The sequence below is a fragment of the Orbicella faveolata genome, unplaced genomic scaffold, assembly GCF_042242905.1.
Source record: "Orbicella faveolata isolate gen_17 unplaced genomic scaffold, um_ofav_v1 contig_1, whole genome shotgun sequence".
NCBI lineage: Eukaryota > Metazoa > Cnidaria > Anthozoa > Scleractinia > Merulinidae > Orbicella > Orbicella faveolata.
Window position 1 is genome coordinate 29,390,291 of NW_028301536.1, and position 24,980 is coordinate 29,415,270.

The 24,980-nt window shown below is 38.5% G+C and overlaps 4 protein-coding genes, 1 long non-coding RNA gene and 4 other non-coding genes across 9 annotated transcripts; 3 read left to right on the forward strand and 6 right to left on the reverse strand.

The window, feature by feature from the left end:
- The first annotated feature begins 235 nt into the window (after nt 1-235).
- LOC149118694 (uncharacterized) lies at nt 236-2,524 on the forward strand. The gene is made up of 3 exons (XR_016201375.1): nt 236-478; nt 1,372-1,516; nt 2,418-2,524. It is a non-coding gene; the product is annotated as an uncharacterized LOC149118694 (long non-coding RNA).
- Nucleotides 2,525-3,652: 1,128 nt separating this feature from the next.
- Nucleotides 3,653-6,684, forward strand: LOC110061418 (uncharacterized). Its single transcript, XM_020768253.2, has one exon. It carries the CDS (start codon nt 4,267-4,269, stop codon nt 6,658-6,660), a length of 2,394 nt encoding a protein of 797 aa, XP_020623912.2. The 5' UTR covers nt 3,653-4,266; the 3' UTR covers nt 6,661-6,684.
- Nucleotides 6,685-6,713: 29 nt separating this feature from the next.
- LOC149118695 (uncharacterized) lies at nt 6,714-7,921 on the reverse strand. Its single transcript, XM_089271185.1, has 3 exons — nt 7,728-7,921; nt 7,533-7,618; nt 6,714-7,297 (listed from the first exon to the last, which is right to left on the reverse strand). Exons 1-3 carry the CDS (start codon nt 7,881-7,883, stop codon nt 6,865-6,867), a joined length of 675 nt encoding a protein of 224 aa, XP_089127311.1. The 5' UTR covers nt 7,884-7,921; the 3' UTR covers nt 6,714-6,864.
- A 1,306-nt stretch (nt 7,922-9,227) lies between these two features.
- Nucleotides 9,228-10,897, forward strand: LOC149118696 (uncharacterized). The gene is made up of 3 exons (XM_089282700.1): nt 9,228-9,399; nt 9,597-9,744; nt 10,711-10,897. The coding sequence occupies exons 1-3, from the start codon at nt 9,306-9,308 to the stop codon at nt 10,754-10,756; spliced, it is 288 nt and encodes a 95-aa protein (XP_089138826.1). The 5' UTR covers nt 9,228-9,305; the 3' UTR covers nt 10,757-10,897.
- A 1,027-nt stretch (nt 10,898-11,924) lies between these two features.
- On the reverse strand, nt 11,925-15,603 carry LOC110052750 (uncharacterized). Its single transcript, XM_020758914.2, has 3 exons — nt 15,471-15,603; nt 13,229-13,988; nt 11,925-12,387 (listed from the first exon to the last, which is right to left on the reverse strand). Exons 1-3 carry the CDS (start codon nt 15,550-15,552, stop codon nt 12,345-12,347), a joined length of 885 nt encoding a protein of 294 aa, XP_020614573.2. The 5' UTR covers nt 15,553-15,603; the 3' UTR covers nt 11,925-12,344.
- A 1,841-nt stretch (nt 15,604-17,444) lies between these two features.
- Nucleotides 17,445-17,516, reverse strand: Trnaq-cug (transfer RNA glutamine (anticodon CUG)). The gene has a single exon. It is a non-coding gene; the product is annotated as a tRNA-Gln (tRNA).
- Nucleotides 17,517-19,737: 2,221 nt separating this feature from the next.
- Trnaq-uug (transfer RNA glutamine (anticodon UUG)) lies at nt 19,738-19,809 on the reverse strand. Its single transcript has one exon. It is a non-coding gene; the product is annotated as a tRNA-Gln (tRNA).
- Nucleotides 19,810-21,744: 1,935 nt separating this feature from the next.
- Trnaq-cug (transfer RNA glutamine (anticodon CUG)) lies at nt 21,745-21,816 on the reverse strand. The gene has a single exon. It is a non-coding gene; the product is annotated as a tRNA-Gln (tRNA).
- Nucleotides 21,817-22,241: 425 nt separating this feature from the next.
- Trnaq-uug (transfer RNA glutamine (anticodon UUG)) lies at nt 22,242-22,313 on the reverse strand. The gene has a single exon. It is a non-coding gene; the product is annotated as a tRNA-Gln (tRNA).
- Nucleotides 22,314-24,980: the final 2,667 nt, after the last annotated feature.

The following is a 24,980-nucleotide window of genomic DNA, read 5'->3' on the forward strand; positions in this document are numbered from 1 at the left end:
CAATTTTCCTGATAGTTTCCGCTCGAACACAAAGTAACGTTTTCTGACTCATCCTATTAACATCAAAGATAAAAGAGCTGACGTCACCCTAACTACGCCGCGTGTTTCATTAAGTTCACTTTCAAGTAACCAATTTCTTTTTCACTGTACAAAAAGAAGCTTATCAAAGCTTTTTGTCCGTGGGTGGAGCTCAATTTTCCACGAACACTTTTAATTTCCGGGTTTCCGCGTTACTCGATCTTATTGTCAAGCTCTTCTGAAATTACTGGGCTAATGTGCGATATCACAAGAAAGAAATACTTCATTATTGTTCCACCAGTTGGCATAAAAACCTAGTGATAATCATTGTGCTTCAGTAACACACTAGGTACGCGCCGTCGAAGGAACATGACCGGGAAAGCCAGTCTCTGGTTTGGGTACTTTGTCCTCTGTACGATTATCTCGTGCACGATATCAACCCCTCCAGTCAGAGTTCAAGGTACTTATAACATTCTCAGAGTATCTATCATTATTCGTTGTGATTTCAAGGCAAAGTGATTCTCTTCTTACTGTCCAAAGACAGTTCAATCTATATTATTGAGATATGCGAGAGAAATCCATTCAAGAGCAACTGTTAATACTTGTCAGTAGCGATATGCTCGATATTCTACTTACAATTAAGCGATTTACCATATTTCGTCGAACAGTACTGGTAACTCCTGATAATTATTGTTATCATTCCCCTCAATAAAGAGCGATTACCGGTTATTTGAGATGAAAGTTACCTGGGGAAAAATCGTTTCGTCCGCTCACAATATCTTTTATCCTTTAAAAGTAAGAGAGTTTATTCGTCTCACCACGGCGAATGCAGTTTACGCCACCAAGCAACTTAAAACAGGAGACAACTTCAATCTAACCTGCGTTCACATGAGAATATTAACATAAATCAGTACAAACTGCCCAACGGTTTCTATCAGGAATAACATAACTTATCTTGTTAATACTTACAGAAGCAGTCAGTGCAACGGGTTTTTCCTCATATTTTATATGAAATCACTTTTTTGATACTTTTTGTTTACAGATATATAATCGAAATTACAAAAAAATATATGACTCTCAACAATTATTTTCGGAAACACTGTTTTCGCAGTCATCTTCAACTATGGTGGATTTTATTGAGAAGAATGCATTGTCAAGTATCAAGTGACAAGATGAAAAAAGATAGTCTATGTTACTCAAACATGAGAACTTGCCAGTGAAACGCGACTATTTTTCTCTTCCGTGTTCTTGTGTGATAAAATATAATGTTCCAGAATAATGTTTAACTCTGTTCTCATTTGAGGAACAGTTTCCTTAACCGCTTAAGTATTTCTTTCAACACTTTTTGGGTAGGAAATCCTTATCCCTTCTACCAAAGTCCTGACCCGGAAACTGGTGACTCAGAGGGACTGGAACTAGAACGACCAGAGTTTGAGAGAGCAGTTAAACGAAATCCAGCCCCGCCTGTAGAGTGCGTGCAATGTTGCAATAACTTGTGGTAAGTAAACAAGTAGCTTATTTCTTTCATTCTCTTTAATTATTACATGTTTCGTATCTCAAGCACAATACACAAGGATCAGCCTGACTGCAAGACTGAACAACTTAAAGAGTTATTTATTTGTGGTTTGATCACGCACTCTTCTGAATCTATCTTGAAACTATGATTTATAAGCCGTACTTAGACTGTACTTGTCAGGCAGCAGGGTCAAATGATACATTGTAATTAGTAACACTGTGATATAATGCGTCCATTATACTTTCGCCCTGCATTATATTACCAACATTAACGGCCTTTTCCGGTACAGTCTGTTTTGTTTATGTGGGTACAGTTAGTACTTTCGGAATTCTATGGTAGTTATTTATCTATCATTTAGAACCTTCGTATATCCTATTCCAAAGACCTGACCTGTTGAAGCATTACCGTTTAGTTCTCAGTGCGTGGATCGGTCTGTGTGTCGAGCAAGTTTTCAGAACAGGCGCTAGCTGTAATCACTAGCTAACTTGAAATTTATGTAATTACATATTGATACGTACCATGCGAGTGAAGCAACTAAGATTTAGAAACTTGGTAGACAGAAGCTTATAATTATGCTATAAAATTATTTATTATCTATATGTTTTTATTGGAAGTAGAGGAAAAAACTCTAGCTTGTCTGCGATGTCTTAGCTATGTTTGCAAAGACCGGAACATACGAGTTTCACCCCGTGTTTAAATTGAGGAGTTATTAAAAGCGATTTCTTCATCCTAAAATTCAGTCTATTTACGTTAGTTTTCATAGGACACTTAAGCGTCTTAGCAGAACATGGCTTATGTTTTTGTCAACGAACTAACAAGCAACAGGCTATTTGTATTCAGGGCATTAATCTGAGCTAACTGTGTTCAATGTTGCTCTTTCCAGGTGCTCTTACGTCAACACTCGATGCCTTTGCACTCCACGGTGGAACATCGGCCCTTAACTTATTACTATTTTTTGATATCAAAATAAAGCATCATCTCATTTAACAATCGTCTGTTATTTCGTATCAGAATATGATAGACCGCTATTCGGCTGGGAGGTGTCTAATTTTCCCATAGTATTTAATGAATACGGAAAGGGGCAGGGGAAATAAATATGTTACATTTTGTAGTCCCCGTTTTTACCTCGCAGTGTGTTACAGTTGTCACATAAGCAGTTACATTTTCCCAGCTCCATAGCCAGAAATTCCATACAGCATGGCTGCCAAGCATGCGCAGGGGGCACACATGTGGATTTAAATATGGCGGCCGAACATAGAGAGAGTGTGGAGAGTAATGTAAACTTTGCCAGTTTTTGCTAATGTTGCCTAAAACACAGCTTTCCCCAGCTTAAAAATGCGAAACACAATGTATAAACAACAGTTTATTCGAACAACATGCGATGATACAATTGTTTTAGTCGGTGCCTTTTACTGGTACGTAACCTCAGAAATAAGCGTACCTTTCTCCCATAAGTCTCTGTAAATGGTGGTTACCTTCATATTTTCTTAAGCTCTTGATGCAAAGATCGTCGTACCGACACATTTCCCCAGCATTGCATTCGAAAGATAAGATGAAAAGCTCGCCAATTAAGATATCTTCTCCCATATAAACAGCAGCTAAGGCAGTGCCATTTCAAGATAAAAAGTGCTATTTTCTGTAAATGTCATCAACGAAGTGAGAGCCATTACACTGAGGCAAGAATGGCCGTTGCTCCCGTCTGTTTTCGTTCTCTTCGACAGCCATTTTGTTTTTCCTCGTTTCCTTGGTCAGTGGTGTTCCCTCTTGCAATAGGAAAGCCGCTGAACATGAGAACCGGCAGGATTTGGAAAAAAGCGGGAAGATTGCGGGAAAATCTTGGGAAAATAAAATATTTATAAATGCCATGCCTGAACTACCACCAAATAAATCATTTCAACCTTGGAAAATCAATATTGTAGATAAATCTTTGCAATATGCAAGAAACATAGCAACAAGAAAGGTAGCCTTAACAATTTCTTTGGCATATTCAACCATTAAAGAGTGGTATTATCTTGTGAGGGAGCAAGAAAAGTTTCAAGCAGCGGGTCAAGATGCTAATTCCTCTCATCAAGAAGGTGAGTAATTTTGTCCTGATATTTACAACCTTGTAAACTTTTTGGTATATTTTCTTAACCTTCTCTGGTGATTCCTTGATAAGAAGGTAGGGGTGGTAGAGAGTGAAAGGGGAAGGGAATATCCATAAGATGAAAGATACAAAGTAACATAACATAAAAAAATATATATATAATCATCACCAACATTTCAGCTGCATAAAATGTACTTCACGAGGCCTTAACATGACCCTGATGAAGGCCAGTCTATCCAGCTAAAAAAAGGTGATGTGAGAGCAAAATACATCATTTTTGTCCTCATTATTTTGTGATCTACCATACACTTTATTATCAACAGGATCTCCTTTTTTCAGTGGATACTTTTTTTGTGGGTTCAAATCTCACTCACCTTTAATTTTCTTTTAAATATATATTCAGTAAATATGATTATTTACAGTGTATAAAGCCAGGATTCTCTTCTATACTGTCCATTGATTGATTGATTTATGCCTGAGAGTATGTTTGTTTTTATTGATTATTTTTTTAAATTTTCTTTTAGAAACTACAAACAACTCTGAGAATATCAACTTCCTCTGGAACTATAGAGGCCTCCAGGGAATTCTATATACCAAAAGCAATGGGAAGGCCAAGTTTTACTATGTCAATGATGGAAGAAAGCTAATGTTTCCAGATTTAATTGATATGTGTACACCAGCACATGCATTTGTAATCAACGATGACATGGGTACACGCCAAAATGTCCATGAGCAGTTTGCAAAAAGAGCAGCAAATGTTCTATCACTGTATCGCACAAATAAAGGTAAGAGAAACTGGGAGCAATTGGACGAGAAAACATTGAAATTTCATTTACACGAAGACCAATTAGCTTCTTTTCAAGAGGTTGAAGATGAGGTAGTTTCTCTACAAAATGATCTACAAGAATGGAAAGCAGCACATGCAAACCTGGAGGCAGAAAAAAAAAACCTTTTTGATGAAATGAAGGACACTATCAACAGAATGGGTAAGGAACTATGTCAACTTCAAAATACCAACAATCAACTTCAAGAGTATATCAAATGCCTTGAGAAAGATGAAGGGTTTTCCTACAATGGAAAAAAAATTTCTGAGACTAAGAACAGACAGCGCACATTGAAGGCTTTCCTGACTAGAGCTGAAACAGCTTTGTGGTTTTCACAAGCATTTGGCCTTCATGTTGAATCACTTAGAGTTAAAGAGGCAGACACAGGGAAAACATACGAAGTAAATGTTGAAACCAAAGCACAAAAATCAGGCGAATGTTCAAATCCTGTTACTAACATAAACGACTCCGACATGGAAAAAGTTGAACAAATTCTTTATCTTCTTGATAAATTCTGTGTCAGTGATGAATTTTACCACGAATTTAGCATGATTGAAAATGGTCTTCCAAAATCTTATCTGATTAAACAATGCAGAAATGATCTGGACAAACTTTGTCATGTGACACCTACTCCTGGAACAAATGAAGGTGCACAAGTATCATTTGAATCACTTCTCTTGCAGCAAATTTCAGCTTTTAAAAAGGAAAATCCAGAGTTTGATTTTGGCAATGAAACACTAAAAATAAAAATCAGTGGGGATGGAGCTAAAATGACACAGAAATCTAATTACATTCTTCTCTCTTGTGCACTACTCCAGAAACAAGACGAAGTTATGTCTGCCAAAGGAAATCATACCATTGCAGTAGTCAATGGTAGTGAAAAGTATGAAACACTACAGGTATCTTTCAAGACTACATTTTCAGAAATAAATTCTCTGATTGACAAAGGCACTATTAGTGTTGATGGTCAAGAAGTTAAGCTTGAGTTTTTCCTAGGAGGGGACTATAAATTTCTACTGACAGTCATGGGACTTAAGGGGGCTACATCTTTATATGCCTGCCTATGGTGTAAAATCCATAAAGACAAAAGGTGGGAAACAGACAAGCATTTCCATCACTTTAATTCACCACCAATGATGAGAACACTATTGGAAATTAAGGAGCTGGTGAAGAAAGGAAAAGGTGATTACTGCTGTGTGAAGGAACCACTTTTGAACATAGACCTTGACCATGTCATTGTAGATGAGTTACACCTGCTGCTACGTGTAATGGATGTGATGCTAGACAACATTATCACTGAAGTCATTGACTGGGATAAGATTGAAGATTTCGAAAAATCATCCAAAGAGCCTCAAGGCATCCATTTGAAAAAGCTCGTGAGTGAGATCAGATCCTATGGTGTGGGTTTTGATGTTTGGGAACTCCGAAATCCAGCTGACAATAAAGGCACTGGAAAGTATGAATTTACAAGTCTGTTTGGAAACGACAAGAAGAAAATTCTCTCCTTGCTACCAGAAAATCTCTGTAAAGTGCTGCAGCCAAATACCTGCACTGAAATATCCAAGGTGTGGAGTGATTTCAGAAGTTTGTATGAAGACATAAATTCCTGGTCCTCAGACAAATCTGTTGACACTTTTTGGCACAAGGCACAAAACTGGTTGGAGACCTTTATTTCTCTCAGAGGAAAGAGAATTGGCTATGAAAGAAAGAGAATTACTCCATATATGCATGTACTTTTTGCTCATGTCCCTTATTTCCTCCATACACATAAATCTCTAAAAGTATTCACTGGTCAAGGAGTTGAGAAAAACAATGACTCAGCAAGGAATGTAGTGCTTCGAAAATCAAACCACTTTGACTCAGTTGGAGATATTCTTAGACTTGAAAACAGACAATGGCTTCTAAGAGAAAGAGAAAGAGCAAGCAGAAAGTACACAAAACACAATTCTCAATACTGGGAGCAAGAAATCAGTGTCAAGCGTGTGGGTAAAAAGAGACAACCTGAAGCAAACATACCCAACATGGAAAGCAACAACTTGCCAGACACATCTACATCACAAGTTCAGAATGAACAACCCCAAGCAAGAAATGGCACAGATCATGAAAGGCCGGGAAATAAAAGAAAAAGGCATATAGACGATGGGGGAAAAGGAAACAGAAAAGGGAAAGGAAAGGGTAAACAAACAAAACAGAAAAAAAAAAAGAGTCTAGCCTGAGCAGCTACAAAGCATGCACATAAACAGAGGAATCTTCAAAATATAAACAAATATAAACAACAATTTCAAAGCCTTTATGTAACTTTCTGACTTGACATAACAACATAATTTCTTAAAAGCAGGGTTATTAATGCGCTTAATAAGCAGGGTATTAGCTTGTACCTAAACCCATCTAAAAGCATGCATTCACATTCTCAGTTTCAATCACAATACTGCAATTGAGCGCTTGTTAAAACTTAAACTTACTTTTTCGAGATGGTATCTGGGCTTAGGTACAAGCTTCCCCTCCACAAGTTTATGTGTCTGTGGTCCCAAGCTCACAAAAGGTTTTGCTCTAATTGGAAATATGACTTGTGTGCCATCTCCAAGGTTGTCTATGTAAGAGTCCCAGTCGGGACATTCTTTTAAAAAAGAACAGCGGTTAAAGTCAGTCTTCTCTAACAAAGTACAACCAGATTTTGTGCTGGGTCTTCCTCGTCCTCTAAAAATATAATTAAAGACATCATGTCTAATTTCTACTACAGTTGTGGCTGAGGCTGTCTGATGTTTGCTCTTGAGATGCTGGAGAATAGCAACTGCCAGTAGATCAGATCCCTCTTTAATTCTTTCCTCTGAGGGTTTGGACATTCTAAATGCCCTAAAGAAAATAGTTGGGATCCATTATTGTCTAAAATACATGCAATATTTTTGCAGAAAGTGAAACAATAACCAAATAAAAACACTAACAAAATTGCTTATAATGCGAAAGATGACATAAAATTGTTATCTTCTCTTCTCGTGTCCCAAACTATTTCGTACTAGATCGAGGAGTAGTAAAAAATTAAGTTCGTACGTTTAATTTTGACTGGACAAAATAATGCTAAAAGAAGCACCTTATTGCGGTTTTATTAAGGTTTTCCTCCACTTCCCACGTGTCCTCCAGCGAACTGTACCCTTTCCAACGAATTAGGTACTCATTCTTAAAGACAAAATACATAGAACACTTGTTTATGTGTGCGGTAAAAAGTGTACATAAGGTTATCAATTCATTAGTGACGTTACGTGCTTCAAACAAGCGTCTTATTTACCTTTCCTTTATTTCTCCTGCAGCTTAAAACTCTTTCCACTTGAAAGTAAGGGCCTTTTTTCCTTTTCCACCGACTCTCAATGAAATCTGCCGTATTGAGAGCATTTAAGCTCCGATAATAGCCTTGGGAATGCTTTCTTCTTCGTTTATCCGCCATCTTGAATGCAGAAATTTACGCGCCCGCCGTTCGAGCCGCTGACTGTACGGGATTTCTGGCTATGAAACTTCTTTTTCACAGCAGACACACTAAGCCTTTTGAATAAAGAAGTTTATTCATTTGATCTGAATATGTGGTGATATCTAAAGAGTTGGACTGGTTAAATTCTCCAATAATGATTCCTTTTGCGAAAAGATAGAAAATAAAAACATGTGAGCTATTGAAAAGTAATTAGATGTTGAGCAAACGTGTCCTTCGATATTTACAGCATCTCCAAAGGAAGTTTGAAACATGAAGTCCCGAAGCAAGAAAAATATTTCAGCCACTCAATAAACTGTATAAAGTAATGTGTTTATCAAAACAGTGAACCTCTCCCTAATCAAAACGGATCTGGAAAAATGCCGCGAAATACTTCAAAAGAATAACGCAAAAAAAATTCACGACTCCGAAATACAGGTTATCCTGCTCGTAAATAGTTAAGTCAATCCAAAAGCGAGTTGCAGCCAGTTTTTTAATACTGCACGAATCGCCGGTTTAGTAGGCTAGAAAGTGCCCTGTAGGCTAGAAAGTGTCGTTAAATCTTGCGATGATAGCCGGCTCAACAATGGGTGTGTCGAACAGGACTGTAATACATGAACAAGTCCAGTTGGAATTCTAATGTGCTAAGTAATGCTTACTTTATTTCAATACTGCCCAGTTATGATATCAGAAAGACAATTCCCTTAAAGTAGTCAGCTTGAGTGATTTAAAACGTCTTTTCAAAATCAACTGCCCTTAAACTGTACTTTAAGAGAGAACCAGTTCTGTAGACTTCTCCATAAATGAGTTTCAAGTCAGCTCGGCTTGGGTTATTGACGTCAGTTATGTTATGTATTTTTTTTCGTGAAACTCATGTGCTGTTGGTGGACTACATAACATGTTATGAATTAAGGAACTCCTGCAGCCCTGGGCACCTGCTATAATAAAAACATTTTCTTATTAAGTAAAGCAATTTCGGAAAATAATGAAATCAATTACAGTTCACGCAATTCTGTTGGAGTTGTTTGGAGTCACAGTGAGGACTCATTGTCCACCGTTGTTACCATTAACCAGACAAGGCAAAAAGATAGACTATATCTGTCTGAGTAAAATTGTTGGTTTCTTTTCCAAGCTATGGCAACTTCGTATCAGATTTGGAAACGTGGTAGAAGCACGACTTTCTCAGTCGATCGCTTCAACTTAATTAAAAAAGAAAAGCGGAACAAAATAAACATTTTAAAAATGTAGCAAAATATGCTCAGGTTATAGGAACGAGGTGATAAGAAGCAGCGTGCCACCATAAAAGATTTAAAGGCCGTGGGAGTTAATCGTGTTAACTTCATTGTATGGCTCTCTGATTTTCTTGAAATCCGAGTGAGAATCGAGTCAGTTTCAACTGTAGCTATGAAAGGCCTCACTGTCTTTGCTGCGTTGTTTTTCTTGGCCATAGCACTTCATATTGGTATTGCCGCTCCTTATTTTGATGACAAAGAAAGAGGTACAATTGTTAAATCGTTGTGCACAATATCACCATGCCATTGGCAATGTTTTTATTTTTTTCACTGATACTCAGGTACACCTTCTTGACGAGCTTTAAATACTATTCTCTAATATGGTACCTCTCTTATATGGTACTTGTATGTTGTTTTTTGGCGTCGAGTGTATACTGAGCTATTCTAACACAACATTTACCAGATGTTTATTCTGACTTTCGCGGCGATGACGCCAATTCTCCGAGGAACGAGTTAGGTCTCAGAGACAATGACTACAGAGACATTTACGACGACAACAGATACGAGGATGTCTCGGAAAGCCTAAGAGAAGCTCTGTTCAACTGTCGATGGTAAGGAGAAAAAGTCTCATCACAAGCAAAAAAAGTTACATACCCGTGACTTCACCGAGGAGGGGGTTGATAAAAGGTCATGTAATGAATGATGAGTTAAAATTCCCAGAAAATCCAATCACGCTCTCCTTGTCTATTGACAAGGTTAAGTCCCGCCTATAATAGTTTTTTAAGAATCATACCATAACCGTTGTAATTTTCTCGTACTGAACTCTTGATCCTCTTCATCCATGAAAGATATAATCAAGAATTCTCACTTATACTAAGTTCTACACCATTTCTAGCTCGATTCAGTCAGTCAAGATCTCGTTGACTGGGATTAAGTAGTTTTCTTCTTGTCTGTCATCATCAAACCAGCCCAACGCGAGAGGAGGAAGCGCTCATCTTTATTTTTTTGGCCATTATTTCCAGCTAAACACTATTTGAATTTTTTTTGTTTTTTACACTACATGTATATACTTTGTTTTACTGAAGTTTACAATTGACTAAAACGTTTTTTTAAGGTGGCTCAGAACAATTTTTAAATTTTAAGGTGGCTCTGAACTGTGCCAAACGTTGCTTCCTATCATGCTTATCAAAATTTGATAATATGAAAAAAATTCACCGTGCCGTTTTTGAATTGTAAGCCTCTAAAGCTGTAATTAAGGGTGTCTTTAGCAGGTCATACTTTTGCTATGGTAAACCATTGTGTCACAAAAATGATAGCAACGTGTTCACAAATGATTGGGCAGTTCGTTTATACAATGATTGTAGCATCAAGTGATAAAGAGTGCTTATAATGACCCATCAAAATCTAACTACTGGAATCTGTTTTGTGCCACCCTGAGACAAGGAGCTAAGTTGTTTGTCCCAGTAATATAAGGAATTAACAAATTGATAAGTATTTTTTTAAGCATTTGACTCGAAAAATAATTTTCATTAGAAATAATGTACACAAACCCATTACCCTTTCTTTCCTTCCCACAGGTGCAAGACGTTGAATCTTGATAATTGTTCCTCAGTTTGTCGGTGACAGTCGTTAGCGTAGTTACGTGGCCATTGCATGTGTATCGCAGGCATTCACAACTTCACAGCCTGTAGTAACGAGGAATATATGCTAGTGTTGAAAAAGCAACACTCTTAGCTTGGAAATAAAGAACACGCATTTAAAACATCGTTGTCCCAAGTAATCGTACACCCAGATCTTCTTTGATCTCTGCCACGCCCTATTTAAAGCAACAGCTAAAGTACATTTTCTTGTCTGGCTATTTGCTGCAATCAATAGACCTATAAATCTATTTAAAAATTGTCCTTGCAAAGTCTTGTGACTTCGTTGTTTGAATCGATGAAGGAATCCTTCGGCGAGCCATGTTCAGCAGGAGTTTGCATGATACAGAGCCACTCCTGTATTTACATCACATATATGATAGTTGATAATAACTTTTTTTTGGCAAAAAATAAAAATAGAAACCTAACCTGTTAGTACAGTTGCACAAATAGCAGGTAGGATTTGATCAAAGAGTAGAAACGTAACTGACCTGGGACCATAAATACGGCGCATAGTGCAAATATGCACCCAAGATCGGTGCAACGAAAAAACAACTAAGCAAACAGCAATATTTAGAGGGTGGGGCATATTGCTAAGGGAGTGACCCTCTATTGCTCGGGGGAGAGAGTTACCCTTCCCCTGCTGGTAGAGTCCCCTTAATCGTTCCTAGATATAGTCAGTATCTAGGAAAGACGGTTGCAGGGTAGGTTTACCCTAGATACAGTTGAAGGTAGGATGACTCTACGCTCAAGCCAGCTTTTTTCCAGGTAAGCGCTTTGCCAATTCTTCCTCACCTACAAGGACATTGGGGGACATAAAGAACATGCGTAGAACCAAGAGCCCCAAGTTTTGGCTCGACCGGCAGGAACAGGCTCAAGGAGAGGGGAAATTTTTCTTCGGGTAAAATGTTCTCCTTATAAACAGTCTCCCAGAATTATTTCTGAAAAGCCCAATAATCTGCTTCGAATCCTATCATATTCCCCATGCATTGTCCTGAGTTTCACCAACACATACAACGAAAAGGATGAGATGCCTGGATTCAGCCCCTTCGTAGAGTAGGGAGGGGTAAGGTAAGGTAGAGTAAAGTAGGGTAAGGTACGTTACACGAAGAAATAAAGCTGAGGAATGTGATAGATATGAAAAAGAACTGAAGTAGTGTAGTGATGTTTAATAGGATATTGCAATACACTTAAGTGTGATCGTACAAGAGCTGAGTAAATTTAAAAAAACTGCCACGTTTAAGAAACACAAGTGATAAGCCCACATCTCATAATCATGGTTGCTATCAGTAGTCCGTTACTCCTGGTACTATAAAGGACATTTATTTGTGAATTAACGCCAAAGAAAAAATCACAAGAATTCGTTCGTCAGGAAATTGCTTATGAGTCTAGTGATAACGTTAACATGATCAATCTCATCTGACTGCATGCTTCTTGGATCTCGTATATTCTTAAAAACAACAGTAAAAATTAGCTTTGCATAACCATAAATTTTTACAGTACTGCAAAAGCAGCTTAACAACTGACAAGAAAAAACAATAACGTAATCATTCATCTGTAATCTTCCAGTTTCTTCAGTTCCGGCAGTGACAAAGATGAGCAAAGTTGGCGACACACCTGTAAAGCAAGCAAAACGTATTACACGAGCAAAATCATACACTGAAAGCCTTTTTGCTAACCTCCTTAGTAGGGCAGTAAGAAACTTAGCTTTTTAACTAAGTGCGAAGGCCATATTTGGAGAATATCGGCCCGAGGTCTTGACAATACGGACCAAGCGCAGCGAGGTCCGTACAAAAAAGACTGAGGGGCGATGGACTCGTGGCCCTTAATATTGCTTTCATAAATGACGTTATCTTCATTCAGCGAATCTCATGAATCACATCACTTTAAAAAAAATAATACGCATTGACGGATTTGATCCTGATGACATAGACTCAAAGGACGCTAATATTCCCTTCATTCAAATATTCAGATTATTGTATATGCGGATTGAAAGACGTGTTTTTGGTCAATATCTTTAGATAACTTTGACTTAAATCTTTTGACAAGAAAATTACGCATCTTTCAAAAGAGTGACTACTCATTCAAGCCCAGTCCTGATGCATAGATTTTCGTTTTAAAAGGGTTTTGTTTCGCTTTTATCCGTCCTTATTTAGTGACTGCGCATAACAGCGTACTATTGCCGATACACCATTGATCTTTTTCTCGTTCTAGAATACTTCTTGCTGTTTGTCACATGTATAAAGGAATGCCGTACTTTCAATATATGATTACAGCTGAGTCCATGAATAAACTATATATATTTAAAATGAAACTGTCGTTTCGAACGTGAGGTCATTACTTCAGCAAATTTAACTGCTCACGACAGCAGCCTAGCTCTCGTCAAACTCTCGCAGTGCAAAACGTTCAGCAAACACAGACTACCACCTGTACTTTGACGATGTAACCTTTGATTTACCTGATAATATTGCAACAATAGATGCAGGGAACCTGAAGACGGGCACGCTTTGAAAGAACCTCTGCCGGGTAACGGCTACGATCTTTTCCATGCTGATTCGCCAAGAATTCATACTCTTCAGAGACCAGTGTATCATCGTTTTCATTTGCGAGCGCAAGACCCATTGTAACATCATCGTCGGCATTTGCGTGAGCCTCTTGGTGACTCTGAAAGGGTGTTCTGTACCCTTCAATTGAGTTGTCATCGTTTTCGCTGAAGTCGAACGGGAAACTATGATCTTTTCCGTGCTGATTCGCCAAGACTTCATGCTCTTCGGAGCTCGCTGTATCATCGTTTTGATTTGCGAGCACCAAACCCATTCTTACATCATCGTCGGCGTTCGCTTGAACCTCTTGGTGATTCTGAAAGGGAGTTTTATATCCTTCAACTGAACTGTCATCATGTTCATTTAAGTCTATCCCCGTATCATCTTCCTTGTTGATTATTTCCTCAATGGAAAAGTGGCCGTTTTCATGAAGGTTCTCAAATGGTAACGCGTTTTCTCCGTGCATGCTGTCATCGTCTTCAGTGGCCACCATTTGGCGAACTCCCTCTGACGAGTATACCGCGTCCTCTTCAGTCCTGTGACTGCCTGCATGATGGATGTTAAATCGGTCTTCATATCCTCCCAAAGAGCTGTCGTCGTTCTTGTATTTCTCAGACGCACGTGGCATGTAGGCCCGCTTTGCAACATCATACCCCATGTATTTAGTAAGACGGTCTAAAACAAAAACAGAGTTTAAATAGGAGATAATTCATCCACGAAACTGAAGTGACATTATAGCTATCAGTTACAGTGTTTTTGTATTACGCGTTTCATCAGTGCATTGTTAGTTAGGCTGCAGGTGATTTGCCATTTTACCGCACCCAAATTCAATCAGAATTAGCCAATCAGAAACTCAATCTACTGAGTAGGAGAGAAAAGCGTGCATGTTGAGGCTGCGTTTACAGAAACTCAGTTTCAAATCTACACAGTTAATTACATCCTTTCGAAGCTGTATCGAACAGGACACTGTTTCGAAGCGTTTACATGACAATGATTTGTCCATTTCCCAGCTGTTATGTCATGGCCGTGACAGGTTTAGTTACTGAGATCTGGAGACGGTTATACCTTGACGTGTCGCCATTTTGTTTTAAAAATGGAAGCGTAAAGAGGTCAGTAATTTTATTTGCACAGACGATGAAGTAGAGTTTCTTTCGAGAATACCGAGCGATAACAGAGTAGATAAAGGGCAGAAACTGTTGATTGGGAGTACAATTCTTCTCCCCCACAAAAAAAATTCTCCCTTTTTTATCGATCACGCCGAACTAAAGCCGTTTTCAAAACGACACCGGCTTTTACCCCCGTTTCCACGTTTTGAGAGCCCTCCACTGTTGACAGCGGTTTCAAAAAGATGCGCTTCATTATTTCTTCCATCTTCGCCCTGTAAACGGAAGGCCTAACCGCATCGAATAAGATGCAGTTACAAATGAAACCGCGTCCTTGCAAACGGGACTTGAGACTCCCACGAAGTAAATAAATTTTCGCGCCATAAACAGAGCTGCCACACCGATCGCCTCAAGTCACGTTGCTGTGGTTTTGGGTCCAAAAGTTTCATCCTCAGACAATTCCATGTTGTTTAACCCAAATTCACCCTGTTGTAAGAAAATTTAATCTGACCCATTTTCCAACCACGAACAGTTAAAATAGACAATACAAAACAATTTTTGTGGTTTGGCGTCAAATATTAGCTTGAAGAGGTCAGCGTGGAACCATCTAATACTTCTCCCTCCAGGGTTCAATATCACCCCTATAAAAAACGAACGAGAGGAAAGTTCAAAGACTTAAACTAAACTAGAACAAACTTGAAACTACACCGGATAATTTTCATTTCCAGGAATAGAATAATTTGGGATTTGTGTTAAAGACGTTTGCATCAAAGTTAGAAAATTAAATCATTACGCACTGAGAGCAAGATACTAAACTGCTCAAAAAAAGTATCGAAAAAAATATACACATTACAGCCATACGCTATAGCAATTTTTGCCAGTTTTTTCGCATTGAACAATATAACTTAGTCTGATTGAAATATTGCTGCACCATGATTATATATTTTGAAAACGAGCTTTATAACTAATTTTCCTCTGCGGCAAAACAACGAAATATAGTGGTTTTTTTTTCTAAAATAAAGATTAATTCTCAAATGCTGTGCGATTTACTTACTTGCAGCTGGAAACTTCGAAGGTCGTCCACTGACTTGAAGAATAGGAAAAACTATCATTGCCAATGTGAAGAAACTAGCCATGTTAGTATAGGATGTAAATCATACAATGTTTCTATCATACAGGCGTTGGCAATTGTGAGGGACAATGAGCGTGGTGCAAGACCTAAATTTCCCGCAGCACCTGCCAATAAACCACGGGCTGTAATGAAGGATAATAATGCTTCATTAAGGACTTTTCAAAAGTTCTATATCTTTTAAGCGCCTGAAGACTTTTTTTGTGAGAGTTAATTACTGCACAAAACGGTTGTTGCTTCTTTAAAATATTTATAGTTTCCTCCGTAAAAAATAGAACAAAAGGAAAGCACGATTGTTTTTCTTCACAATTTAGTACTGCAAATTATACAATGTGCCATGCGAATGGGCAGGTGTCCGAGCGGAGGTTTTTTGTTGTGCCACTGAATTTTTTTTAAGAACTATGAATTCATTTTCAAAATTACATTGCAAAGGTAGTTCCAAAAAAAAAGCTAGAATGTTGTTTTACCTATTCACATTGAGAGACGCCTTGACATCTGAACATGACCATCACGTGCACAGTAATATGCCGATCAATCCGGTGAAGAGTTTCTTTGTTAGGAAAAACTTCTTGACTTCAAAAAACAAAAGTTGTTTTCTCTTTTAATCCATCCCTGCGTGATCTTTCCTCCTTCTATTCAGAGTTTTTCAGTCTCAGCACGGGGTTGTAACTAATTTGCGACTGTTAATACAAATGCATCATTATCGTTCACACCGCGGTATCATTTTTACATCTTACTCGATCAATCCGGCAGTGACACGCGAACGCATCTTTTTATGTTCACCTATTGTCAACCTGTTGCCTCTGATGCACCTGTATTCTTGATCAATGTCAGTCAAAATGTTAATGACCGACCGGGATGGGGAGAAAAATTTATATCTACGCACAGGTCCATGCATTTAATAGGAAGGTCCTCCCCCCCCCCCCCCCCCTTCCAAAAAAAAAAAAAGCCGAGAAGGTCCAACCGAGATTTGAGCTCGGATCGCTGGATTCAAAGTCCAGAGTGCTAACCATTACACCATGGGGCCCAATCCATGATTATACTCTAGCAATAACAGTATTGAACTTTTCTTAACCTTTCTTAACCTATTGTTTTACAATTTTCAAAGCTTGCCATAGAGCCCGCAAAGAACAACTTCAGAAAAAGAAACAACAAATTTTGAAAACCCCTAGCTCAGTCGTTCATTCACTTTTTGCTGTGCTTGGGAAGTGAGACAGCATGTGTAGAAGGGTTTGGATGGGGTCCTCTAATCTTTGGCTAAGTTCAGACTTGTTACCCGAGCGGGCGGTGCCCGAGTGCGATTCTCGCTGGATAGTAATGTGAATACACCCCTTTTTCCAATTACTCACCCCAGAATTCGGGCACAGAGCTAGTGCCTGGATACAAGGTCTCGACCTATTACTCGAACACTAAATGGCACTAGAATACTTGGAGCACCAGATAAAGGGTCTGAACGCTACACGTACTATTTTGTGCCAGTGTCCAGGTACCAGTGCTCCAGCACTAAGTGTGAACACAGCCTTATGAGTGAGAGTTTTGGCGATATCCCAGCTGATTGATAAAATATCAGTCAATATTTCAGATTTCACATCTCAGCTGAAATCTGTCATATTTCTCAGCTATCAGTTACAATTTTGACCAGCTCTCATCTGTATCAGTTAAAAAAACATCGTACAAGACTTACTTAAGCCACAGCAGACTGAAAAAGATCCGCCAATGCAATGAACGCACTGCTAATTAAAAGAACATTAGAACCTTTTAATCGCAAAGCAACAGACAATGACGAGAAAGAGAGGTATTTTCTGATTTGATGCAAAAAATCCTAGATTATTCAATCCACTACTTTGCATACAAAAGATAACGTTCTTCTATTAAAGTTAAAAAATATATCTATGCTATAGGTCCCACCGAGATTTGAACTCGGATCGCTGGATTCAGAGTCCAGAGTGCTAACCATTACACCATGGGACCTCTGTTGTTGACAAACACTTCATACATAGTAACTAAAAATGGACTTTTATTGTACAGCGTGTCTACACAGCAAAGTCCTCGGTGTAGCGACCCAAAAATTCCAGAACGCTCACCATTACACCAAGGCACCTAACCCACGTTAGCTATAGCGCACTAATGGCTTTTAAAACGATGTTTTAAAGTGCACCTAACCCCAAAAATTTTTTTTCGCTAGAACGAATCTACTTACTATTTGAAATAGTTCTGCGAAAAAATTTTTGAATTCCGTTAAATCCTCGATTTTCCGTGCCACGATGAAATCTCGAAAATAGCTCCAAAACACCGCCATTTTGTTTCACGACCGAGTTTGAGGAGAATGGGTCCAGCGGCTCTTGTGACGTCTACCCAGGAAGGTTGGATATCTCATTTCCTCTCATTTCCTTCAGGATGGTGCAATACACATTCGAAAAGTGCGCAGAAACGCCTTCCAGAGGTGCTATCGGCTGTTGCCGCAATATTCCAGATTTAAAGAAAGATATACTGTACAATTTACTGACGATGATCGGCTAATGGTGCAATAAAGACATAAACGATGGTTGATTTTGTCGAACCAAAACAAGCGAACTGAATCTGTGAGAACCATTGAAGAACTCTCACTGGAATTTGTTCCGCAGACTTTCGAACGCTATTTTCATAAATTTTCTGCTTAAAGCTAACCAGAAATTTGTAGAAATACTACCTACAACCTATATCTTCCAATCCCGCAATATTTATAACATAACCGGCAAAGTTGTGTGATCCGGTCATGATCAAGAAGCATTATACTGATATGTAAATAGATCGCAACTGTACGCCGCTAATCAACACTTATTTCTCTTTCGATTTAGATGAAAGTCGAAGATTAATCCTCTAGAATTACATGATAACAAAATTGTTAGACTCACAGAGTTTTTCGAAGGTTTGGAAATCAGCAGTGCGACAAAGATTCTGTGCAATAGCGTCGAAAATATGACCGCGTAACATTATCTGCGGACCGCTTAGGGAACACATCCTTTTCGCTTATCCGACGAATTTCACTGCAAACTTTGAGAACAATTTACATTGGTTATTTGGAGTTACGACTTAAAACGTGTGACAATGTGAAATCGGTAATTGTATGAAATGTTTCCTTCCGCCTTGCTTCCCGCAGCTTCAAAAATACAGGTCCAAACAATACGATTTTCAATCGATCGAAGCCAATGTTTTGGAGGTCATCAAGTCTCGAAAACTGCAACACGTACGTCGCTCTTATAAACATGAAGCATTCAACTGAAAGTAAAACACAAACTGGATTTAACAGAACCTTGACAAAATACATTCTCGGTAAGGACAAATGTAAACGGGCTATAAACACGCGTGGGAATCTTATGTTTAGTTGACGAAATTACCATCCAAAGCAGTCCTCGAGTTTTCTTTCCTGCTTTTCGTTTGCCTGCTCCTCCACTTCGTATGTAGCTTTCCATTCCTAATATACAAGCAGCTCGTCCGCAAAAACGTCTTCCCCGTCGTCGCTTGAAATATTGTAAATTGCTCTCAAAGCTCTAAGCAGTGAGTTCACAGTCGTCGAACGTGCTCGATCGAAGTTTATTTCGGAGCCTTCCGAATCGAAACTTAACTCTGACTCCAGTGACGAAAAAGAAATGATTCTGAGACAAAACTTGGACGTTTTAGTCCCAAAATACATCGGAACGATTAGTTTTGCGTTCTATTTTCTCGAGCAAATACAGAGAGTTGACTGAGGCGCTATTGCGTTTGGTTCCTGGGTAGACGTCATCAGGTACCGCCGCCCCAGACTCCCTAAAACGCGGTCGTGAAACACTTAATCGCGACTTTGAAAGGGCATAGAAAATCGAAGATTCAACCAAATTCAAAAATTTCTTCGCCCAAATGCTTCAAATAAAGTCTAGATTTGTTTTAGCGAAAAAAAAAATTTGGGGTTAGGTGCACTTTAAATACTGGAACTAGATCATGAAACAAGAATTAAAGATTGCTCAGTATTCTGGGTTTTTATCAACTTTGGGTTGCATACATAACGTTGAAAGCGCGCCAAAGAAGCGTAAGACTGTTTCAAGAAAACACATTGTTAATCGATGAACGACAGGAAAAAATACGTTTGGCCAGTGTCTTTTTTTTTTTTTTTTTTAACGCAGCCGCTATAAAAAAGTGACGAAAGACAAAATATATACTCCGATTTAAAAAACATAGGACCCACCGAGATTTGAACTCGGATCACTGGATTCAAAGTCCAGAGTGCTAACCATTACACCACGGGACCCTCAGTCACTTCCATTATGAAATAACAGTGCCTTAACTTTAATTGTTTATTGGCTTGCAGCAACACGCGGGACGTTGAGAGAGCACATTCAAGACACAGGTTGAAACCATCATATAACGAGCAGTAACTTCTTTAACACCATGGCCTCGAGTTTCAAAGGATGGATAACGCTATCCACCGGATAAAACACTATCGATAAATGTTCATAAAACAAACCTCGCTATCCACTGGATAGTGATTTATCCGGTGCATAGGGTTTTCCGCCTCTTGAACAACCTGGGTCAGGTTGCCTGAGAAACAGAAGCTATACCCTGATTTACCACCTTGAATTTTGCCAATGGTAGGATCGCGATCAGTAATTGTAGTTCAGTAATATTTTTGCCGTTCAAGAAAACTGACAAGAAAGTTGTCTCAAAGATCTGAAAGCTTCTGAACTTGGATCGCTGGATTCAGAATCCAGAGTGCTAGCCATCACACTATGGGATAACTCTCGTTTGCACATTCGCTATGAAAGAAATGCAAATGAAATTTCCATTGCTCAGCCTGCGTGTAGCGGGCTCCTCAGTGAAGATACTTATGAGGAGAGAATGAGGGATGGCCTTATGGAGAGTGGAAGAGAAAAAGAAAGAGTGGCTAGAGACGCGAGCGGTATTTAGAAAATAAATAATAATAATAATAATATTCATATTTTTATAGGGCGCATTTCTCAACTCGATGCGCCTAGCAACACTGAAAACACTGCAATAGAAGCTTTACGCATTTCAAAATTATACATTCAGTGAAAACATGGGATTCTCTCAGGTTTTTATCAATATCAATATCGTATTATTTCCTCGTTCTGGCGCCATGTATTGAACAGTTGAAGTGAAAGTAGGCCTGTTAAATATATAAAAAAATTGCCGATCGATCCCAAGGAGATACCCTGGATACTTCCCTTGCCCTTATATAAAAATTCGAATTAGTGCGACAGAAAGCTTCACACCGAAAAAACAAGGATATAAACTGTGAGGTCCCACCGAGATTTGAACTCGGATCGCTGGATTCAAAGTCCCGACTGCTAACCATTACACCATGGGACCCGATCCATGCTTATACTCTGGCAATAACAGTATTGAACTTTTCTTAACCTTTCTTAACCTATTGTTTTACAATTTTTAAAGCTTGCCATAGAGCCCGCAAAGAACAACTTCAAAGAAAGAAACAACAAATTTTGAAAACCCCTAGCTCAGTCGTTCATTCACTTTTTGCTGTGCTTGAGAAGTGAGACATCATGTGTAGAAGGGTTTGGATGGGGTCCTCCAATCTTTGGCTAAGTTCAGACTTGTTACCCGAGCGGGCGGTACTCGAGTAGGATTCTCCCTGGACACTAATGTGAATACACCCTTTTTCCGATTACTCACCCCAGAATTCGGGCACAGAGCTAGTGCCGGGGTACAAGGCCTCGACCTAGTACTCGAACACTAAATGGCACTAGGATACTTGGAGCACCATGGTCTGAACGCTACACGTACTATTTTGTGCCCGTGTCAAAGTACCAGTGCTCCAGCACTAAGTGTGAACACAGCCTTTTAAGTGAAAGTTTTGGCGATATCCCAGGTGATTGGTAAAATATATATCAGTCAATTTTTCAGATTTCACATCTCAGCTGAAATCTGTCATTTCTCAGCTATCAGTTACAATTTTGACCAGCTCTCATCTGTATCAGTTAAAAACATCGTACTTAGGCTACAGCAAACTGAAAAAAATCCGCAAATGCAATGAAAGCATTGCTAATTAAAAGAACATTAGAACCCTTCAGTCGCAAAACAACAGACAATGTCGAGAAAGAGAGTTATTTTCTGATTTGATGCAAAAAATCCTAGATTATTCAACCCACTACGTTGCATACAAAAAATAACGTTCTTCCATTAAAGTCAAAAAATATATCTATGCTATAGGTCCCACCGAGATTTGAACTCGGATCGCTGGATTCAGAGTCCAGAGTGCTAACCATTACACCATGGGACCTCTGTTGTTGACAAACACTTCATACATAGTAACTAAAAATGGACTTTTATTGTACAACGTGTATACACAGCAAAGTCCTCGGTGTAGCGACCCAAAAATTCCAGAACGCTCACCATTACCCGGGCACCATTACACCAAGGCACCTAACTCACGTTAGTTATAGCACACTAATGGCTTTTGAAACAATGTCTTAAATACTGGAACAAGAATTAAAGATTGCTCAGTATTCTGGGTTTTTATCAACTTTGGGTTGCATGCATAAAGTTGAAAGCGCACCAAAGAAGCGTAAGACTGTTTCAAGAAAACACATTGTTAATCGATGAACGACAGGAAAAAATACATTTGGCCAGTTTTTTTGTATTTTTTCACACAGCCGCTATAAAAACTTGACGAAAAACAAAATATATACTCCGATTTAAAAACATAGGTCCCACCGAGATTTGAACTCGGATCACTGGATTCAAAGTCCAGAGTGCTAACCATTACACCATGGGACCCTTCACTTTCATTATAAAATAACAGTGCCTTAACTTAAATTGTTTATTGGCTTGTAGTATCACGCGGGACGTTGAGAGAGCACATTCAAGACACAGGTTGAAACCGTCATATAACGAGCAGTAACTTCTTTAACACCATGGCCTCGAGTTTCAAAGGATGGATAACGCTATCCACCGGATAAAACACTATCGGTAAATGTTCGCAAATCAAACCTCGCTATCCACTGGATAGTGATTTATCCGGTGCATAGGGTTTTCCGCCTCTTGAACAACTTGGGTCAGGTTGCCTGAGAAACAGAAGTTATACCCTGATTTAATACCTTGAATTTTGCCAATGCTAGGATCGTGATCAATAATTGTAGTTCAGTAATTTTTTTGCCGTTCAAGAATCCCCATAAGACTGACAAGAAAGTTGTCCCAAAAATCTAAAGCTTCTGAACTTGGATCGCTGGATTCAGAATACAGAGTGCTAGCCATCACACTATGGGATAACTCTCGTTTGCACATTCGCTATGAAAGAAATGCAAATGAAATTTCCATTGCTCAGCCTGCGTGTAGCGGGCTCCTCAGTGAAGATACTTATGAGGAGAGAATGAGGGATGGCCTTATGGAGAGTGGAAGAGAAAAAGAAAGAGTGGCTAGAGACGCGAGCGGTATTTGGAAAATAAATAATAATAATAATAATATTCATACTTTTATAGGGCGCATTTCTCAACTCGATGCGCCTAGCAGCACTGAAAACACTGCAATAGAAGCTTTAGGCATTTCAAAATTATACATTCAGTGAAAACATGGGATTCTCTCAGGTTTTTATCAATATCAATATCGTATTACACCTTTTGCTGTTCATTTACAGAAAACAAACATTCATTTGTGTCCAAATTTCTTTCATTATGGTCATTAAACTCTCATTAACACCAATATGGCCTTCATTTGCGCGTAAGGAACGTTCAAGAAAAACATTTACATATGCATTAACATTCAAAATCATCAAAAGGAAAACAATACCTTCATTTGACATTCATTGACTGTAAATGTATTTTCATTTTGGTGGAAAAAAAATTCGTTGTCACGAAACGACAATCATTTACACTTTACGAAATTCAGTTTTCAACAAAAGACTTTCAATAACACAATTTGCATGAGAACTAACATTCAATTGCATTATTATGCAACCATATCCATGAAGGTAACAATCTTTAAAGCGGCGAGACAAACATTACAGCCATAATAACATTTATTTTTGAAAGATAGAAGATCAAATTCGCTGAACGATTTATCCTTCAATTGCCTCACTAGTAAATAGTAAATAGTCTTCGTTGACATCTTCAAAAGCCCTGACTATCCTTTCGCGGTGTTCAAATGCGATTCTATTTCTTCGTGGCATTTCTGGACAAATCGAACTGTCACTACATGTACATGTACATGTATGTCACACGGATACTGTACTGCGCCCTCTGAGTTGTACGCAAAAAGTTTCGTAAGTGGCCGAATTTATATCTGCAAGGGGAGGATTGTGAAATTATGATTTGAAAAAAGTACATATGGTCCCTTGTTCTATAATCAAATTTTCGAGGAAAATTGGGCGAGATATCTCTGTGCAAAAGAATTACGCTAATGAGCGATTGTTTTCTCTTAACGTTAGGTAAAAACACGGTAATGTATGTCTCACCGCATTTAAGATTGTTACCTTCATGGATATGGTTGCATGATAATGCAATTGAATGTTAGTTCTCATGCAAATTGTGTTATTGAAAGTCTTTTGTTGAAAACTGAATGTCGTAAAGTGTAAATGATTGTCGTTTCGTGACAACGAATTTTTTTTCCACCAAAATGAAAATACATTTACAGTCAATGAATGTCAAATGAAGGTATTGTTTTTCTTTTGATGATTTTGAATGTTAATGCATATGTAAATGTTTTTCTTGAACGTTTCTTACGCGCAAATGAAGGTCATATTGGTGTTAATGAGAGTTTAATGACCATAATGAAAGAAATTTGGACACAAATGAATGTTTGTTTTCTGTAAATGAACAGCAAAAGGTGTATTTCATTGTTCTGGCGCCATATATTGAACAGTTGAAGTGAAAGTAGGCCTGTTAAATATAAAAAAACTTTCCCGATCGATCCCAAGTAGATACTTCGGATACTTCCCTTGCCCTTATATAAAAATTCGAATTAGTGCGACAGAAAGCTTCACACCGAAAAAAAAGGATATTAATGGTTATTCTCTAGCAATAACAGTATTGAACTTTATTTAACCTTTCTTAACCTATTGTTTTACAATTTTCAAAGCTTGCATAGAGCCCGCAAATTAAGAACAACTTAAAAAAAGAAACAACAAATTTTGAAAACCCCGAGCTCAGTCGTTCATTCACTTTTTGCTGTGCTTGGGAAGTGAGACAGCATGTGTAGAAGGGTTTGGATGGGGTCGTCTAATCTTTGGCTAAGTTCAGTAGGATTCTCCCTGGACACTAATGTGAATACACCCTTTTTCCAATTACTCACCCCAGAATTCGGGCACAGAGCTAGTGCCCGGGCACAAGGTCTGTTCTGTCGCACTTTGTAATAATCATCGCACTTTGTAATACCTGTCGCACTTTGTAATAAAACTGTCGCACTTTGTAATACCTGTCGCACTTTGTAATAACACTTGTCACACTTTGT

What these genes read in the sequence shown, in the direction of transcription:
- LOC110061418 (XM_020768253.2), top strand. Translation starts at nt 4,267, where the DNA reads ATGTTTCCAGATTTAATTGATATGTGTACACCAGCACATGCATTTGTA.
- LOC149118695 (XM_089271185.1), bottom strand. Translation starts at nt 7,883, where the DNA reads ATGGCGGATAAACGAAGAAGAAAGCATTCCCAAGGCTATTATCGGAGC. An exon ending in GCAGGAGAAATAAAGGAAAG is followed by an intron (nt 7,619 to 7,727) that starts GTAAATAAGACG and finishes TTTGTCTTTAAG; the next exon opens with AATGAGTACCTAATTCGTTG. An exon ending in CTTAATAAAACCGCAATAAG is followed by an intron (nt 7,298 to 7,532) that starts GTGCTTCTTTTA and finishes TATTTTCTTTAG; the next exon opens with GGCATTTAGAATGTCCAAAC.
- LOC149118696 (XM_089282700.1), top strand. Translation starts at nt 9,306, where the DNA reads ATGAAAGGCCTCACTGTCTTTGCTGCGTTGTTTTTCTTGGCCATAGCA. An exon ending in TTTTGATGACAAAGAAAGAG is followed by an intron (nt 9,400 to 9,596) that starts GTACAATTGTTA and finishes AACATTTACCAG; the next exon opens with ATGTTTATTCTGACTTTCGC. An exon ending in GCTCTGTTCAACTGTCGATG is followed by an intron (nt 9,745 to 10,710) that starts GTAAGGAGAAAA and finishes TCCTTCCCACAG; the next exon opens with GTGCAAGACGTTGAATCTTG.
- LOC110052750 (XM_020758914.2), bottom strand. Translation starts at nt 15,552, where the DNA reads ATGGCTAGTTTCTTCACATTGGCAATGATAGTTTTTCCTATTCTTCAA. An exon ending in TTCGAAGTTTCCAGCTGCAA is followed by an intron (nt 13,989 to 15,470) that starts GTAAGTAAATCG and finishes TTTTTGTTTTAG; the next exon opens with ACCGTCTTACTAAATACATG. An exon ending in TATTGTTGCAATATTATCAG is followed by an intron (nt 12,388 to 13,228) that starts GTAAATCAAAGG and finishes CTTGCTTTACAG; the next exon opens with GTGTGTCGCCAACTTTGCTC.